The sequence below is a fragment of the Leiobunum rupestre genome, chromosome 7 (genome assembly GCF_980474605.1).
Source record: "Leiobunum rupestre chromosome 7, qqLeiRupe1.1.hap1, whole genome shotgun sequence".
Classification (NCBI taxonomy): Eukaryota; Metazoa; Arthropoda; class Arachnida; order Opiliones; family Sclerosomatidae; genus Leiobunum; species Leiobunum rupestre.
In genome coordinates, this window is record NC_143390.1 from 47,742,745 (window position 1) to 47,762,005 (window position 19,261).

A 19,261-nucleotide genomic window follows, 5' to 3' on the forward strand; every position below is an offset into this window, starting at 1 on the left:
TCTTTACAGTAATTCAATATAATTTTGTCAAAGGAATTATTTTCATTTTCTAAAAAAAAAGTAACCTGAAGAGTCTTTTAAGAATTCGTTAGCAGGAAGCGCTACTTCTACACTTTTTGACGTCACTGTGATGAAAGAACGGAGGAATAGCAATTATAATACTTATAATTATTATGACACTCATGATGAGATATATACAATAATTTATTGCGGATTGTCTTATCAGTCTATACGTGAACTATCAAATAATTTAATATTTAAAGGGTCAAATGTTGGTAAAATTAAGTAATACCACGGTGACCTCACAGGATGTCTTTGACGCTTTTTTCCTTTAGATAAAAAATGGCGTCCATGGTCATGCTTCTACTTTATCAAAAATGTATTTATATTTGGAGAGAATGACTAAGTTAAGACGATCAGAGGGCGCCATCTTGGATTAATAAAACAAAGGGATATCCCACAGAAGCAAAAACGCGAAAACGATTGCTATGAAACCTCTATTGGTGAAATCGGCGCCTAAACTTAAATGACTAAAGCGCATCCGCGATAAGTGGATCAAGGAAAGAGAGAGAGGTAAACGTAGGCATGTCGATTCTCCATTACAGCAATTGAAACTAAAAATGTTTCGCGATCATACATTTGAGTTGCTAGGTATTACATCATCAGAGCCAAGCAATATAAGAAACCGAGTTAATGGTAAGAACTTCATTACTGAAATTTGTAGTCTGAGAGTCATTACCAAATTATTTAGGTGAAAAGAAAGGAGTGTCACTAAGCCTTGGCTCAAAATGTGAAGATAAAACGTTTGACACACATTTCGTGTACGCGCAATGGGGACTTATTCGCCGATTTCCCCTGATGAAGAGTTTATAACAATCTTTTCTGCTACATAATGGAGTTTTAAGCGGGAGCGATATATCCTTGTGTTTAATTAATCCAAGGCGCCATGGTCAAGTTCCATCCCCTTTCACGAGGGTTGTCCGGGGGGACGGAAAACGGCATCAGCGTGTGTTTAAACAGCTTCGGGAGACGTACGTTTTAGGGAACCAACCATATACCGTGCCAATTTGATTGGCATTTTCGGGAAGGAACGTACTGGAAGACCGTGTGGTGCATTGGGAAAAACGCAAACATCGTCTCAAAATAGTCATTCCCCATCAAAAGTCTTAGTCGATAATTCAAAAATAACGGTGTGGAGACACAGCGCGTGTTGTCAGATTCGGATTATTTTGTTTTCCCGACACAACATGAAGGAAGAAAAATTATTATTTTGCGGCGTAGTATCGACTAGGACTATAGCGATAAATACAGTCTTGGTTTAGGTTTATAAAACAAGTCGTTTGTCGCGAGTCAAATGTTTTTTGCTCGAAATGTCTTTATTTCTTGCAATAGAAAACGACCCCTACAATGAGTCCGATTCCGATTAAAACTCCAATGATGACGCCGACGATCATCCCGGTTTTGGAGGCCTTGTTACTTTTATCTTGAATCCAAGGTGGGGCGCTGTAGCCAATGTGTCCGGACGCGATGTTGGAGACGGATGCCTTGTTCCCCGCCTTATCGACGCTCCTCAGAGCGAAATACAAATCTATCTCTCCTCTCGTTAAATCCCACTCCAAAGGCGTATCCAAAGTCGCCCATTGAAGACTTCCGGCTTCCACCATCACCATTTCAGTGGACAACTGGACCTCTTGGTCGAAGTTCATGAAAAGTTTCTCTCCAAACAGGGATCCGCGGATTTCCACCGACGTGGCTAAAATAGTTCAAGAGATATTTTTGCGTCTCAAAGATTAAAAACAAATAGACCGATTTACCAATTGATTGTGGGGAAACAAATCAATACAAGGCTACCACAATATTTTCATCTTTAAATTCCCTGGCTTTTCCCTAACCTTTTTTAAAGATTTACCCAACCATTAAGCTAAAATTTATTTGACAACTCGCGTAGAAAATCAGAAGAATAAAATTAAAAACAACTTTAGGCGAAATATTTAAAACATGGAAAAATGGAAAGGAGAAGGGGCGTGGTTTTTCTACCGGGGATCACGAGGCAAACATTATCGCGAATAATTACCTTTTCCCTCGTCCAAGTCATCGCCGGCCGCGGTCCAAACCAGCGTGACTGTCCTCAACGTTTGTTCTTCGCCTGTTATATTCGAATGGACGACCGTGATAGGTTCCGAGATGGATTCCACTCTGAGATCGGTCACCCTATTGGGCGCGGTAATATCTCGATGGTCGTTGACGTAATTAGACAGTTGGAAGTTTCCCAAATCTACGTTACGGGAGAAATCGCCCGTTGGTTCGCTGGTGGATTGCGGTTCGGGAATGGGTCCTTCCACTTGACGGAATGTGTCCATCGAAAAATTTGCTTGAGATGCTCCTAAAAAACCCCAAAGCTTAATTCTACGAACTCGTATATTTATGTTCCGTAAGTGTGTCGGTTATTTGTTCACAAATTAGGTAAGGGCAAAAATCGACTACCCCTCCCCTTAGTAACCAAAAGTATAATAGCACCACGAATACACTTACTTTTACCACAAATCAATAATGTATCTCTTAGTTAACCATCCACAAAATGAAACAAAACTTAGCAGGCTCGAGGAGAATTCTATTTGGAGCGAATTTACCGCCGTATTACATGGACACTGCGTAGGAATATTTACTAATTGATATATTATTTTTCTGATGTAGCTTTAGACACGATAATTGAGGTTCCGGTATATAATTATGATGCGTAACGTATCATATTTCAGCACCCTCGCCCTCCGCTTGTAACGTTTAGTAATGCTTTTAAAAATTCCCCTCCCCCTTAATGCGTTACGTAATTTGTAACTATGCCTGGTTATTACGTTTTGACAACAATTGTATTATTCCTTTTGGTAGTCTTGACAACGCCTATTTTTAAAACGTAAAAGACGAGTCGTTTGCTTATTGAGGACCTTTCGTTCGATCACGCCACTAGCGGCGAAAGTTTCTTCTTATACCAACAAATAAGGGAAACAAAGGCCTGGAACAAAGCCTGACGCCAGCGCTGTGGTGGCAGCATTGGGAAACGTGTCTATTCAAACTAAACTTCGTGATAAATCTTCGAAAGCTCACGTGACCAAAGATGTATATGAAATAATCTCTATGTTGAGACAATTTTTAGCTTAGCTCGCTTCCCACTACTTAACCCCGAAATTGACTCCTCCCCTTATTGTGTCAAACAAATCGGCCCATTATATGATTGGTTTCCGAAAATGACGTCGTCGGTGACCTGATTGCGGGGCTATGGTGCCCGCGGTCAAAACGAATATAGATATTATCTCTAACTTCTAAGTTTAAATAAATACATTCTTCCATGAAGCAATAGTAGATATATTTCAAACCCCCGCTACCGGAGGATGGTGCGGGTTTAACATTGAGCGCGCAATTGAATAGCTTGGTACCTTTGGTTCGGTCACTCTTGGGTATCGAAGGCGCTCTCGACACTTGACCATAATTAGCTCCCGACGTTTTAATTCTGGCTTTGCCATCGTTGACGACTGTGGCCACGGCGGCGTACCTTCCATTGGCAACGAATCCCTTGAAGAAGCTCGAGTAGATGCCGTCATCTTGGATGGCATCGGCTCCTATTCGTGCGAATACAGATACGTTCAATCCGTGGCACGAAGATTACCGTGTTCGGCTCGCTTACCGGCACCGTTGTCTCTGAGGGGTATCTCGACGCTTTTACCGTCTGGTCGGACGATCGTGGCTTTAACGGTGGCGTTTATCACGACGTTGTAACCTTTCGTGACCCTGGCCAAAACCTTGACGTAAGCCGGGTACGAGAACTCCACCTTGTCGAACCACGACGATGCTCGGATCGGCTGATCGCGCGGGTCGCGAACTTCCGAAGTGAGACTAACGGAGATGCTAGACGTGACGCTGGAGTTGTAAAATACAATCCATTGTCCAGACTACAAATTTTCAAAAGAGTTTTTAAAAACATCCATTCCTACAATCATAAGTAACGAAATATAAGTATGACATTTCCTATTGTTTTAATGATTAGCCATTTCAGTTCAGTAGAACAGCGGTTCCCAATTTGTTTCGCTATGGAACCATAAATTATCCATTAAAATAATAAACAAAAAAACACGTTCATATTGCGTAAGTAAAAGTAGCTATATTTATTTTCATTAAAATATAAAAAGGCCGACCAGTTTCGACACAACCTTATAACATTTTATTTTACTAAATTATCCACCTAATTCTATCGGAACCACAACTCATTTTTTAACTTATCTTAAAAGACTCTTGACACAAACAAAGATGGCCACGCTGCGAATTCTCGGAACCCCTGTGACCCTTCCACGGAACCCTGGGGTTCCGTTGAACACCTTTTGGGAACCGCTGCAGTAGAAAAACAGGAAGTTTGTGAGCAGTTTTTGATAATTGTCATACTTACTATTTCATGTTACCTACATATATGTTATTATAATACCTCGGTATATTTTACCACGGCCAACTTTGATCTCTCGCGCTATAGCGGGCAACCCATTCGCGGAAATTCCGCGAACAAGGATTTTCCCTCTATACACTGTGGGAGTTCAGCGCCACGCTCGTTTTTACATTGGCTTCAATGCAAAAACTATTATAAAAATAATATTCCGCTAGGGGCGCTCAAACCATACAGATATTTGTTCATAGGTTAACATAGAAACTTCAACGAATGGGTTGGCCGCTGTAGCGCGAACAGCGCGTGATCAAAGCTGGCCGTGATTTTACCGATAATGTATTGAGGTTAAGGGATAATACGAAAAAATGACCTCCGCTTCTTCAAAAGTAAATTTCTTTCGAAGCGTCACAAACAAATCCTCGTTAAATTCGGAAGACTTGTCGAAATACATTTTGGCGCTCGGAGACTGCAGAGTTATGTGGACATTGGCCAGCTTCGAGCTTCTAAAGGTGAAGACGGTGTTTTTGCCGAGCTCCTTGTCCAGGCTCAGTTCTTGGAGCACTACCTTGCCCGCTGTTAAATTGGTAGTATCTTGGACAATCTGCGTTATTTAAGAGAATTAATAAAGGTCTCGCTAGTCAAATACGTAGTTCATGCTATCGCGACTGGACATACAACCCGTGTCTCTTTGGTTTTTCTTTATACTGCCAAAGCTGAGTATTTTCTCTTTAAAGGTCGGGTAGCATGCCAGTGTTTAGGGAGGTGAGACAGTAGGGGAACCTTTTATTGAGCGCCTATTAAAGGGAATATAACCTTGAACGCGTTAGTAGAATTTTCTGACATTTTTATTTCCCGAAGACTCCGAAATATAGTAATAATAATAATAATAATAAGCTAGGCGTATTCCTAAGACACTACCGTAGGCTCTTGGATTAATAATAAAAGCAAACGCTTTAATTATTAATCCAAGGTAGGCCCAAGTGATTCATTTTCAAAATCTCAAACATACATACATTTCAGTAGAATTTTGAGGATTTTAAAAGTTAAAATCAATTTTTTTTTGGCATACTTGGTGTGTTGTAAGTCGGAAAATATTCCGGAAAATGACCGAGGGCTTTTGTCTAGAACATTTTCCGTATTTTTCCGGAAAAAAATAAAACGTTTTCATTCCATGATTAGTTTAATACATTGTTTGCAAATTTAAATTTCGAATCTGAAAGTAAAACTAAACCTTTAGACTAGTTTAAATTGATTAACAATGTAACACTAATACACTATGAATGTTTTGTCGTATGTTTACTGATATTAGACATTATATATCGATAAAAAGTTAAAAAACATTAAAAACCCTTTTAAGTAGTTTATCTTTCAATTTTTTATTTTTCCGATTTGTGCAAATGTGAAAATCTAGAAGAGGAAATATTGACGTTGATTGAAAGGACAGAGGTTATATTCCCTTTAAAGGCTCACAGAATTGTTTTAATTTCGGAAATAGGGCTTGAAAAATGGCAAGTTACGATTAGTGGGATTCGCTTGCACGAGGTATAGAGGAGGAGCTAATTCCGTGGTTATTTAAGACTTGGCATTTAGCTTTACCGTCAATGGTTGTAGCTCAACGTCAGTTTGTGAAGAAATAGAAGACTGGAAAGCGGTGTCCAAACCGGCGACTTCCTCCACCGTGTCCGGGAAATAGAAACTTCTTCCGCCGGTGGCCGTGGCCAGACTCTCCAAATCCGAAGCGGCTTTCCCGCCGATGGCGATGGTGTTAATAATCACCTTGGCTTTTAGAACGTCTGGTCGAACACGGGCTATTTTAGGAACAATGTTCTCTTCACCGTCCGAAATAAGAATGATGGTGGCGCCTTCAGTTTTACCACCGTTAGCCTTCAAAGCCTTAATCGGAGAATTAGTGTTAGTCTACATAGTTTGTGGGGAAAATATAATTGAAAAGGGAAACGCCAAGGTTTTCCAAATATCGGGTTATTTCAAATTTGAACAAGATCCCGGTAGATTAATTTGAAAAGTCACCGAAAGTCTGCAGTGGGTGAAACTATTCCTTCCCCTATCACTCGAATATTAACTCTAAAATCAGCGCCATTTTATTTTAATACGCGTATCTACAAGCAGAGTCACTCCGCGGAAATTGCAAAAACAAATTTATTTAGGTTTTTACAATAGACCAATTATATAGGTATACAGGGTGTTTCAAAAGGTTATGCAAAATTTTGTAGGGTGTGAGCTGAGAAGTATGCCTGTTTTTTCCCCATTTCCCTACGATGAGTTAAAAGAGCGCCAGAGAGCTTCAAAGTGTGGCTGAAACAAGCGCAAAACAAGCAAAGGGGACTTTAAATACTGTTTAAGTTACCTTTTTACGCTGGTTACCTCGATTTATTTACATAGTCCTTTTTTACCTATCACACCTTAATGTTCGCATTTCACTGCACGAGCTCCTTAACGCGGCAGCCGTGTCGCCGTGGTGACAGACGGGGTTCAAAGAACACGAGTCATGGTGTTAACAGGTTTTTTTCTACCAGTGGTAATACCTCGGGGAACCCTGGGTTCCAAGGTTTCGTAGTTTTTGGACTAAATAGTTAACGCTTGGCTATTTCCCTTTAAACCAAGAATGTATTGAGGTTAATAGAGAATATGAAGCAGCAACTACAGCCTCTGCTTTGACAACTATCGGGAGAAATTCTCCGTCTACACCCGGAGAGAGTGTCTTCCCCTTTTTACCGAGAGAACAGGGAAAGGTTAGGCGAGGAAAGGCTGAGGGGCGTGGTTTTCTTCGGGGGATCACGAGGCAAATAGGCAACTGCTCACGTATTCTCTGTTCACCCAAATACAGACTCACGTAAGCTGAAACTCAGTTACTGCGAGGGCTTGCTGCAATCCACTGCCGATGGACGTTCCTCCGCCGTTCGCTCTCTTGGGAACCTTCGTCACTAGGTATTCCCTGACAGTGGCGTTGGTTATTTTGGTCATATTTACTGTAATTCTGGCTGTTGGCCCGAATTCCACCATGGCCAATGAAACTTGCCAAGGAATGGTGTCTTTGACGAAGCGACTGGCGGCTCTATTCAATTTTCCGATTCTGTCGATGCCGTCAGTCGTCATACTGTTCGAGACGTCCATGACTAAAACGGTCCTTCTGGCTTCATTTCCGGCGAAACGCACCACGTTGAAAGTGGGTTTGGTATTAACAATAGGCGTTACGGCGCTAGAAAGAATTCAATTGCTTTAATACACGAAGGTAAATTAATTATTCGTGGTACCACGGACTGTAAATTTTAGAGGACCGGTATTCCCGAGGTATTTTACGCCCCGTTCACCGATCAGGCTGACGGGAGTCGCTCAAGGTCATAAAAAAAAACTAAAGCGCGTGTCTTTCGGTCGGCCAGATTTCCAGATAACATGCGGGGGGGGGGGGGGGGTCTATCTCTATGCGTGGTACGAATGACCTTGATGGACTCTCTCTCTCTAGTTCGAAGTGATTGATGCTCGGGGAAACCAAAATTCTACAGGAGAAGGCTACGCTTTACTCGTCCTCTAAAATTTACAGTCCATGGTGGTACGAATAGCTTTGCGGTTCCGACAATTCCGAAAGTTTACACGCGATATTATCTAATCCCTATTTTCCAGCCAGTTCACTCGGAAGAGTCGGAACGATCTAGTTTAAATTGTTCTCGCTTCTAAAGCCCAGTTCACACTATACAATTAATTGGGCCACTTAATTGAAACCTACTAATTGTAAACAAGAAAATTGTACAGTGTGAACAGAAAAATTTGGAACAATGGTTACAATTTTTCTGTTCACACTATTCAATTTTCTTGCTTACAATTAGTTGGTTTCAATTAAGTGGCCCAATTAATTGTATAGTGTGAACTGGGCTTAATTCCTTATTAGCGGTCTAAAGATCCAATGCACTGTTTTAAGCTCGCAAAGTGGTCTTAGTGCAAAAATATTGAGTTGACTCTTAGGCCCAGTTCATACTATACAATTAATTGGGCCACTTAAATGTATCTAACTAATTTTAATGAAGAAAATTGCATAGTGTGAACAGAAATAATTGGTATCATTGTTGCAATATTTCTGTTCACACTAGGCAATTTTCTTCATTACAATTAGTTGGATACATTTAAGTGGCCCAATTAATTGTATAGTGGGAACTGGGCTTAAGATAACAAATAGTTGATTTTATAAAATGTCTTTACGCTTGCCCAACTTGTTGAAATGTTGCCCTGGAATAGTTCAGCCAATGCCTAAGAATGAGTTCATAAACTCTTTAGTGGGAGAGAAAACGGATCCACAGCTGAAGCGGGGAGGCAACATTTCAACAAGATGGCCAAGGTTATTTTATAAAAAGAACTATTGGTCCAAGTTTGCGAGTCCAAAAATATTGAGGCGAAGCTAGTAAAAAATACTGAGAAAAGTGAAAAAAGCACCTCGAGAAACCTTCCCAACTAATGAATGTAGAAATAGCTGACGACTTTTGTATATACATGTTTCTAGGCTTCTAGCCAGTTTCTAGCCTAAAACCTTTCGCTGTTGTACGGAGAAAATTTTCAATGAGCAGACAACGTTTCCACATTCAATTTTAAAACTCGTTCAGTAAGCCGCGATCATTGTGACCAAAATTTAAACTATACACGCAGCCTATAAGAATAGCTAAGCTTACGCTACACTATTCATAATTTAAAAAATGCTATTGAAAGGCGCCATTTTTATTGCGTATCACCTCTTTTTCATATCCGGATGCATTTTGATGACTTCCCAAGCACTCTTGTACTGACAGAAGGCGTTCTGTTTAGTCGGGGCTCTCCAGTTGTGCTTCTTTTTTGCCGACACATCACCGTCTTCGCAATAGCCTCCCATCTGAAAGTGTCAAAATTACTTATAAGCGCTCGATACGTCGACGAGCGTAATCAATAATGTATTCGTTTTAACAGACAATATGGGCTCGCTGCTATAATTTCAGTTTTCATGATTCGCGGAATAGCCAGATTCAACAATTCACGAAAATGCCAAAACACGACGTCTGCGATGTTTAGTTCCATCACCTGAAAGCGAAATCCACGTATCTTTTTAAGATTTTTGAATAATTAATTTTTAATGTCTGACTGTGTTTCCAATAGGATATTGATTTAGTATTTTAGTACTTTTTGGCACGATTTTACTTTTTTATTTGACACATTTTCACATTCTTCTTTTCCAATGTCCAAATCCCAATTTTTCAACGTTCCCGAAATCAATGAAAATTTTCAGATACACAATTTTAAAAAATTAAATAAAATTATAAAACCGTATATCGTCCGCCTCGACCGCCTACATCTAGAGAAAGCGATTTATAGAGCAAAGAATATAAAGCCCCAGGAATGGAAGGTGTAGCTCCGTCTAGTGGAACTTTTGCGCCTCTCGTTTTTAAAGAGAGGCCGGGTTGCGTAACCGTTTCCGGTTACTCTGATTTGCTTTGTCGGAAGTTTCTAGCGCAACCAAAACACGCGGCGAATAATATCAATCCTTCCATTCCTGGGGCTTTATATTCTTTGTCTAGAGTGCAGAAGCCGAGAGAATGGGGAATAAATTCAGGCACATCTCTACGATTGAACTGGATAGGGCTAAGCCCTAGGGCGCCGTGTTCCGGAGGGTCGCCGTCTGTCCCTTTACATATATTTTTAACTTAACTGTAAAGTATTCAATAAGAAGGGAACCAGGTGCTGTTCAAATATTCTCTGTTCATCCGAATACATTCCTTATGTAATTTACGTCAACTTACGGAAGGCAAAAACGGCATGTACATGAGAGAAGCTTCCAGACTTTGACCGCCGGGCGCCATGTCTGGCACGAAGAGGCATTCGTCTCCGACAGATCCGCCTTCGTAAATGACGCAAGGGTCGCCATTTTCCTGCTCAATCCAACCCTTGATGTCCTTAATGCAGCTTGTCGGGAATATCTGAAATTTGCGTTATATTCAAAACACCAATAAGCCATAACCAACGTGCCATCTAAGAGCAACAAACACAAGGAGAACGCAGCTAGCCTTTAAACACAGTGTTGTGTACAAATTTAATTGGACGAGCCTTTACGCTGAACGTTTCACGGAAAGGGGGAAGACAATTTCCGAATTTTCCCCTACAGATGGCAGCAGGCGCTAAAGCGTCTAACTTTCGGAGGGGGGTAGGGGGGGTCGTATGGGATAGTTTCAGAAGGCCTGTGAGTTTCGGAAACGGGGAGGTGGGAGGCGGGGGGGGGGGTTTCGGGGTCGTTCCGATTTGGAAGTCCCGTGGCCCTCTCGGCGTACGTTCCGTGGCCTTTATGCATCAGCCATTGAATACAGGGGGTTTAAAGGGGTGCAAGGGGTTTGGTACTTCTGCGAGTTTGAGTTGTTTTTGCGGGAAAAAGGGTACCACGGTAATTATCACATGGGAAAAGCGGAGAGGTGGTACCACGGTAATTATCACATGGTCATAAGGGGGAGGGGTACCCAGGTAATTATCACGTGGGCAAAAGGGGGAGCGGTACCCCGGTAATTATCACATGGGCAAAAGGGGGAGGAAGGGCCTTACTGGGGTGGTTCTACTATGGGTAAAATGGTACCACGGTAATTATAACATGAGAAAAAAGGGGAGGAACGGTAATTATCAAATGGGAAAAATGGGGAATACCCCGGTAATTATCAAATGGGAAAAATGGGGAATACCCCGGTAATTATCAAATGGGAAAAATGGGGAGTAGCATGGTAATTATCACATGGGGAAAAAGGGGAGGAAGGGCCTTACTGGGGTGGTTCTACTTTGGGGAAAAGGGTACCACGGTAATTATAACCTGAGAAAAAAGAGAAGGAACGGTAATTATCAAATGGGAAAAATGGGGAGTACCATGGTAATTATCACATGGGGAAAAAGGGGAGGAAGGGCCTTACTGGGGTGGTTCTACTTTGGGGAAAAGTGTACCACGGTAATTATAACCTGAGAAAAAAGAGAAGGAACGGTAATTATCAAATGGGAAAAATGGGGAGTACCCCGGTAATTATCACATGGGGAAAAGGGGGAGGAAGGGCCTTACTGGGGGTACCCGGTAATTATCGTATGGGAAAAGGGGGAGTGGGCCTTACGGGAGGAGGTCGACTATGGGGTTAAGGGTACCATGGAAATTATCGCCTGGAAAAAAAAGAGGGGGCCTTACTGCGGTGGTTCGACTATGGGGAAAAGAGTGCCACGGAAATTATCGCATGGGTAAAAGGGGTTGGGGGGGGGCGTACTGGGGTGGAGTGCCTCGAAACACACTACTAGCTGAGGGCAGGCGGGCCCTCAGCTAGTTTATATATATATGGCACCCGAAACTATCACTCTGATAAAGAGATACATTTAAAAGCTCAGGAATCATATCGTGAATACAGTGGCGTCACCAGGATTTCAAAACTGGCGGCGCTTAAGTCATAAGCCCTGGTCCAAAGAAGTTTGGAAAGTTGACTTGGAAAAATTAAGTTGTTGATGAGTATTTTTAAGGAAGAATTTCGAAGAAACTTTTCGCCACTTGAGTGAATTGGAAAAATTCTGAATTTTAGGAGGCGCTTTTCGGAAATTTTAGGTGGCGCTTTTCGGAAATTTTAGGTGGCGCTTTAGAAATGATACAGGTGGCTCAAGCGCCGCCTTAAATTCCCTAGCGACGCCACTGCGTGAATATATGCTGCTTTTCACATATTAACTGTTACCACGAATTTATTCTTGATGTAAGCATAAGTAACATAATAACAATAAGTGTGACACTTTCTATTGTTTTAATATAATATCCTGACAGAACCTTTTCTCGACACTGACACTCTCGCCAAGCTCCGACTTGGTATTCACTCGAACTGATTAGCGTGTTAACCTACTTGATAAAATTCATTATAAATAAAAGTATATTTTCCCTTACGGATATTTAGCTACTAGAGGGCTCTCTGCTGAGAAATAAACCTATATTGCGCAAATAGCTTTGAAAATAAGTTCTGTGATAATGTTTCCTTATTGTATTATGTTACTTAGGATATAAGTCATGTACCATTCCATCCTCATTGTAGAACGCTGGGAATCGACTCTCTCCGGGAGTGCCATACTCGTCGAACACTCCGAACCGGAAATGAGCGAACTCGTGGATCAGTTGTCTTTCTAAAATGTAACACTTCTTAGTAAAATTCTAACCTGGATTCGAGCTAATCCAAAAAAACTAAAAGACAACTACCAACGTTTCCGTATTCCTCCTTGGTCCATCCGTCCATTTCCGTGACGAATTTGGGAGTGAAATGGATGTATTCTCCTTGGTCGCCGCATTCTCCCGGCTGAAGGGTGTAGGGCGCGTCTCCGAATTCGGGATTGGCCTCCGCGATACGAACGTGAGACTGCGAAAAATAGTCCGTAAAGACGGACGATTGTCCGTAATCTTCTTCCCAAGTTTCCGGAATGACGATTGTCACGTTTTTGAAGTACAAACGCTGGCTCGTCACCTTGAACAAGAATTCGGATCCTTTCGTGAACATATTCTGGAAAAAAGGAACTTCCGGTTGTAGAAACCAATTGTTGTATATTTAAATTAAATTTGATGGTTTGTCGTATGATGGCGCCCCAATCATGGAGAAAATAATTTTAACTCGCCATTGTAAATCAAGCGGAATGATAAACAAAGTTGCCGAAAGGCGAAATATAGTCCGGCACTTTAGTCACTATATACATTCCTGAAACCTAACATTCGTCGAGATAATCACAACAATAATAAATATAACGAGTGTAACGCCTTAGGCTTAGGGATACGAAATATAGGTAAAGAATCACCACATTATTGCGTAAGTAAATTGCTTACTAAATTTAATAACCGACTAGTTTTGGCACAGCTTTGTGCCATTGTCAACTATAATAAAACTACAACAGTAGACGAAACTGTGAGCTTAATCGAGTTCTATGAGACTATGTAGAAAATTCACATTTTATGTATCTTGGTGCTTTTTACATTCAACAAAGTGGTGTAAGTATGGGAAGTGGTTTTTCCCTTATACTAAATGCATTTTTCTTGACAAATTTGAGAGCAAGTTTGTGGCACAATCAAAAGAAACCTTTTTTAAATTATATAAACTTACTTTACCCAGACATAAAATTTACTTTCGAGAATGAGGTTAATAAAGATCCTAATTTTTTAGACGTCAACATCAAAAGTAATACAATTAATTTTGAAACTAGGATTGTTGTAACTTAAAAAAGGGACTTTTTGATTTTTTATAAAAAGACATTTTTATCATCAAATCGAATTTTTAATTTTCGCTTATATTTTTGGAATCGTTTTCTTTTTTATGGACTTATCGGGATTAACGGTTTTTTTTGTGTTTCATATAAAGGCTTTGTCGCGTGAATAAATGCTATCACTTTTCTTTCGCTATTGTAATGTAATCTTCATCAAGTTTTTAAATCAATAAATGTATATTGTTGATTCTTATACCTCGTCGTAGTCAATCGTGGGTTATTAAGTCTGAAGAGTAGAAAGTTTTGATTTCCCCCCTGACTTCATGGTGCCGAAACCCGGGACGGGACTTAGATTCAGCTACTATCTAACCGAAGACTTCTAGATAAATCTCTTCGTTCAGACTGAAAGAACTCACAAACGACTATGGCGACAGCTGCTAATCAACTTCAGAAAGAACAACAGAAAAGAGCTGTCATAAGACGAATGATTACCAACATTCAAAGCAACGTTAAATTAGAACTGAAGAAAGAACCGCCATCCAGCAAGAAGCTTAAAGAATTCCTGTTTAAGCTTAAAGACAAAGAAACGAGTATGGAAGCGTTAGAAGAAACCATCTTGTCACTGGTAGCCGTTGACGCCATCGAGAAAGAAATGATTGATGCAGAACACCAACGAAGTCATAGACCAGATCCTTCGGAAGACGATTCAGACACAGATTCGACAACTACGACTCGACCGATGGCAATGTCAATTCAACTACCGAAATTGAGTCTGGAAAAATTTGAAGGCGATCCGACTTCCTGGACGGGGTTTTGGTCCATCTTCGAGACGGCAATCGATTTCAATCCTTGTCTCAATGCCGCACAGAAATTCAGTTACCTGAAAAGTTACCTGCGTGGGAAGGCAGCAGCGGCAGTTTCCGGATTGGCTTTGACACCGATGAATTACCATAGCGCTAAAGAAATCCTACAGACCCGCTTTGGAAAGAAACGTTTAATCATTAATTCTCATATTAATGAACTCTTCGCTCTCGAATCAGTCGGTTTGAGACACCTCTACGACAGATGTGAAATTCAAGTCAAGAGCCTTGAGTCTCTTGGGGTCCCGAGTGAAAGCTACGAGTCCATGTTGAACACTCTGCTCATGAAGCTCATACCAAGCGACCTGTCCTTTGAATTTGCTAGAAAGAGGGAAGACGACGAAGACTTCACTGTTAGCGAATTATTGAATTTTCTACGAAGAGAGATCGAAGCAAGAGAGAAACACGCGTTTTTGACTGGAACCAGTATTCAAGAAGTAATCCTTCCAATCCGTCTTCTGAGCGCTTGAAACCAAAGAATTGGTCTCAAGATTCCAAATCCAGACAACGTCTGTCATCCACAGCTGCGTTTTCCACTGTCACGGAAGATAGATGCGTGTCCGAGAGGCGAGAAATCTTGAAGAGAAAGGGGAGATGTTTCATATGTCTGCGGTACAAGCACAGAGCGTGGCAATGTAAGGCAAATATAACTTGTAAGACGTGCAAGAAGAGACACGACGAAGCGGTATGCGACGAGAAATTTCCAGACAAGGAACTGACTCAAACACAATTACCATCGTCAGAATCTGTAGCCATTAGCTGCGCATCAGTCAACGAGATCTCAAACAAATCAGTCCCAAAGTCATATTACTTCAAACTGTTCCTGTAAAAATTATCGCAGGACGAAACCAAGAGAAATTCAGATGTCTTTTGGACACAGCTAGTCAACGGACTTTCATCACGGAATCACGTCACTACGATTGAATCTTCCAGTAACCGGAATCGAATTCAAAAGAATCTATCCCTTCGGAAGCGAAAAACCAATCCTGGCGGAGAGAAGGCGAGTTAAAATTCGACTCTGCGATTTAACCATGAAAAACGAGATCGAAGTGGAAGCTCTAGAAGGTCCGGTTTTAAATCGGGCCGTTGTACCAGTTGCCACGGATGCGATGCGCAAAGAAATGGAAGCCCGAGGTATCAGACTCGCGGAAGATCCTAGTGAAACTAACCTGGAACTCACTCTCATTATCGGCGCCGATTACTATTGGAAGGTCGTATCCGGTATCATCCAGCGATTTGGAGATATGACTGCAGTTGACACGAAATTTGGATGGACGCTTCATGGTCCCTCAGTTGTAGATTGGTGCACTCTCGGCGTGGAGTCGGTGTGTGGAATGAACGTAATAATGGAGGAAGAACTGGCATCCGTACAGCTGCGAAAATTCTGGGACTTGGATGCTTTAGGCATTTTGGATTCTTCGGTATCACCATCCAACGAAGATCAAAGAGTCATTGAACAACTGAACGCCACGATCAAATACCATAACCACCGCTACTAGGTCAAGTTACCTTGGAAGGAAGATATGACTCTTAAGTTCGAACAATTACCCGTCTGCGCTCAAACGATTTTCGTCCTTAAAAATCGCTTCCAAAAAGATCCCTCATTCCACGTCCAGTATGCCGAAGTCATCAAGGACTACCTCGCGCAAGGTATCGTCGAAGAAGTGCCGAAGAAAGAAATCAATCAGCAATCGAGAGTAATTAACTATTTGCCACATCGCGCAGTCTTAAGAAACGACAAAACAAGTACGAAGCTGCGAGTGGTATTCGATGGTTCATCTCATGAAAAGAATTCTCCGTCGCTCAACAATTGCCTTTACACCGGTCCAAGCTGGAACACAGATCTAATAAAGCTTCTCGTCACGTTCCGTATTGGAAAGATCGCTTTCACGGCTGACATCGAGAAGGCTTACCTTCAGATCGAACTCCATGAAGACGACACAGATGCAGTTCGATTTCTTTGGACAGACGACCCGGCGAAGAACCAAGAGCCAAAAATTTTGAGATTCAAGAGGGTTCTATTCGGTGTTTCACCAAGTCCTTTCCTGCTTGCCGGAACCATACGTCACCACGTTCTAAAGTACAAAGAAACGTATCCCGAAACAAGTCGCCTGTTAGAAGAAAACTTTTACGTCGACGATTTGATCGGCAGCGAAAACGACGAAGATGTGGTCTTGAAGAGATCCGTAGAAGCCAAGAAAATCATGCAAGATTCGAGCATGAACCTAAGGCGTTGGAAGACCAATTCCAAGCCACTACGACAGCGTTGGGGAGAAGAGAAAGCAGAAGACGTTTCATCTTCAAAGGAAATTGAAGAGAAAAGATCCTCGTTCAAAGTCCTTGGAGTCAGTTGGAACCCGAATAAAGACGTTCTACAATTTGACGTGTCGGCGCTCCTCGAGTTTCTAATCAGCAAAAAAATACTAAACGATTCGTTCTCCAGGCCTCATCAAGAATCTTCGATCCAGTTGGATTCTTAAGCCCGTTCATGATCCGCATAAAAATCCTCTTCCAGGAGATATGGGAAAGGGGCGTGGACTGGGATTCTACTCTACCTGATGACTTAGCTAAGCGATGGGACGATTGGTGTCTTGAGCTTCCAGCGCTTCATGAATTGTCAATATCACAATATTACATGGACCAAGTGGGCGACGACAATATCAAGAGTTTTGAGCTTCACACCTTTTGCGACAGTTCTGAGAAAGCGTACGCAGCTGTCATATACCTTCGATACGTCACGGAGAAAGGCGAAATTGGAACCAAATTGATCGCTAGCAAGGCCAGAGTAGCACCATTGAAGCGGGTGACATTACCTCGCTTAGAATTGATGGGAACTGTCATTGCGGTCCGGCTTACCAATCACGTTCAGAGCTATTTCTCATCTGTCACCAAAAAACCGGTATTGGACTGATTCAAACATAGCACTTGGATGGATCAAGGGTACAGCAAGTCGCTGGAAGCCATTCGTCGCGAATAGGGTTCGTGAAATCCAAGAGGGCTCTGATCCAAGTTCATGGTCTCATTGCCCAGGGCGATTAAATCCGGCGGACCGTCTTACAAGAGGACAAGAAATGACAAGTCTCATAAAAAACAGCACTTGGTGGACTGGTCCTGAATTTCTTACCCAACCAGAACACCAATGGTCTTTTCGAAAGGGCGTACCCACACGAGTTATCGAGATTAGCGACGAACTTCGTCCAAAGTTTCAAGAAGAAATTATCCAGTGTGCCTGCATATCCGAGCCTAAAGTCGAAAGCCAACCTTTACTCAACGTCGAAGATTATAGCAGATTTAACCGACTACTTCGAGTCACCGCAAACGTATTGGGATTCATTCGCCGTCTCCGTACGAAAGAAAACCGCCGTGCAGTATTATCTAGCGAAGAGATCAACGAAGCCGAACGATATTGGATTCAACAAGTTCAAATTCAAGCGTATCCTGAAGAATATCGAGCACTAAAGTCGAAGCTACCGTTGTCTCAAGCAAGCACTATCTCGCTCTTGGCTCCGTTTTTGGAAAATGGAATAATGAAAATCGGCGGAAGACTGGAATTTTCTGATCTCTCATACGAAGAAAAGCACCCTGTCCTATTGCCTCAAAAATTCCACTTTACCAATCTCTTGATTCAACGTCATCACGAAGACATGATGCATACTGGTCTAACCGGAACTTTAACCAAACTTCGAGAGCGTTTCTGGGTCGTACGAGGACGTCAAGCAGTCAAAAGCCTGATTTCTAAATGTCTCGTATGCGAGAGAAGTGAAGTTAAAGCTGTATCCGTGACAACCGCACCTCTTCCCAGGGAAAGAGTCTTGGAATCGCCACCATTCTCGATCACTGGCGTTGATTTTGCTGGACCCGTGTACGTGAAGACAACGGACAAATCAAGCTCGAAGGCCTATATTGCGTTATTCACATGCGCCGTAACACGATGCGTCCATTTGGAGCTGGTTTCGAGTCTCTCTGCCGAAAACTTCCTACTTGCGTTAAGAAGATTCTTTTCACGACGGGGTATTTGCAAAGAAATTTGGTCTGATAATGCCAAGACATTCCAACGTGTCGATAAGGAGCTGAAGGACTTGTGGAAAACCGTTCAAGGTTCGAAGGTCCAAGAGATGATTAGTCAGCGGAGAATAAAATGGTGTTACATCGTCGAACGAGCCCCCTGGTGGGGGGCTTCTGGGAAAGATTGGTTAGAAGTATCAAAACCCTTTTTGAAGAGAATACTCGGGCGGAGTGCGTTGTCATATGAAGAGTTCGAAACCACGCTGATCGAGACGGAAGCAGTTATCAATGCCAGACCTCTCACCTACGTGGAAAACGATGCTAAAGATCCTCGACCGTTAACTCCAGCTAATTTTCTGCTCGGAGAACGACATAATCTTTTGCCGTCCAAATTATTCAAGTCTGTGAAGACGAGACAAGACGCTACTAGACGACTTAAATATCGCCAGACGTTGCTCGATCAATTTTGGCGCCAGTGGAGACGCGAGTATCTTCGAGAGCTTAGATCCGCGAACTCCGTCCAGAATCAGAGAGACATGTAGGAGATCAAGGTCGGCCACGTCGTTCTCATTGGCGAAGACAGACAACCACGCCAGAATTGGGAGCTGGGTCGAGTCACTGAAATCCACAATGGTCGAGACGGAAAAACCAGAGCCTGTTCTCTTCGGAGATCAAATGGACATATTATTCGTAGAGCAGTTCAGCTATTGTATCCTTTGGAGCTTGTAAATGACCCGTGATTGGTCATTACGCCGGGAGG

The 19,261-nt window shown here is 42.1% G+C and overlaps 4 protein-coding genes across 4 annotated transcripts; 3 read left to right on the forward strand and 1 right to left on the reverse strand.

Annotated features, from left to right (window-relative positions):
• Positions 1-1,339: 1,339 nt before the first annotated feature.
• LOC149936561 (calcium-activated chloride channel regulator 1-like) lies at positions 1,340-12,942 on the reverse strand. Its single transcript, XM_090153693.1, has 11 exons — positions 12,648-12,942; positions 12,468-12,574; positions 10,201-10,377; positions 9,163-9,299; positions 7,298-7,643; positions 6,023-6,319; positions 4,797-5,027; positions 3,680-3,944; positions 3,432-3,614; positions 2,075-2,383; positions 1,340-1,753 (listed from the first exon to the last, which is right to left on the reverse strand). Exons 1-11 carry the CDS (start codon positions 12,940-12,942, stop codon positions 1,377-1,379), a joined length of 2,724 nt encoding a protein of 907 aa, XP_090009819.1. The 3' UTR covers positions 1,340-1,376.
• A 3,077-nt stretch (positions 12,943-16,019) lies between these two features.
• LOC149936562 (uncharacterized) lies at positions 16,020-16,976 on the forward strand. The gene has a single exon (XM_090153695.1). It carries the CDS (start codon positions 16,020-16,022, stop codon positions 16,974-16,976), a length of 957 nt encoding a protein of 318 aa, XP_090009821.1.
• Positions 16,977-16,984: 8 nt separating this feature from the next.
• On the forward strand, positions 16,985-17,407 carry LOC149936563 (uncharacterized). Its single transcript, XM_090153696.1, has one exon. The coding sequence runs from the start codon at positions 16,985-16,987 to the stop codon at positions 17,405-17,407; it is 423 nt and encodes a 140-aa protein (XP_090009822.1).
• Positions 17,408-17,567: 160 nt separating this feature from the next.
• LOC149936564 (uncharacterized) lies at positions 17,568-19,043 on the forward strand. Its single transcript, XM_090153697.1, has one exon. The coding sequence runs from the start codon at positions 17,568-17,570 to the stop codon at positions 19,041-19,043; it is 1,476 nt and encodes a 491-aa protein (XP_090009823.1).
• Positions 19,044-19,261: the final 218 nt, after the last annotated feature.

Bases quoted from the DNA above. Each gene is read 5' to 3' on its own strand.
- LOC149936561 (XM_090153693.1), bottom strand. From the start codon at position 12,942: ATGTTCACGAAAGGATCCGAATTCTTGTTCAAGGTGACGAGCCAGCGT. The intron at 9,300-10,200 runs GTAAGTTGACGT...TGACACTTTCAG, and splicing joins ACATGCCGTTTTTGCCTTCC to ATGGGAGGCTATTGCGAAGA. The intron at 3,945-4,796 runs GTCATTTTTTCG...GAAAATTTGTAG, and splicing joins TTACTTTTGAAGAAGCGGAG to TCTGGACAATGGATTGTATT.
- LOC149936562 (XM_090153695.1), top strand. From the start codon at position 16,020: ATGACTCTTAAGTTCGAACAATTACCCGTCTGCGCTCAAACGATTTTC.
- LOC149936563 (XM_090153696.1), top strand. From the start codon at position 16,985: ATGATCCGCATAAAAATCCTCTTCCAGGAGATATGGGAAAGGGGCGTG.
- LOC149936564 (XM_090153697.1), top strand. From the start codon at position 17,568: ATGACAAGTCTCATAAAAAACAGCACTTGGTGGACTGGTCCTGAATTT.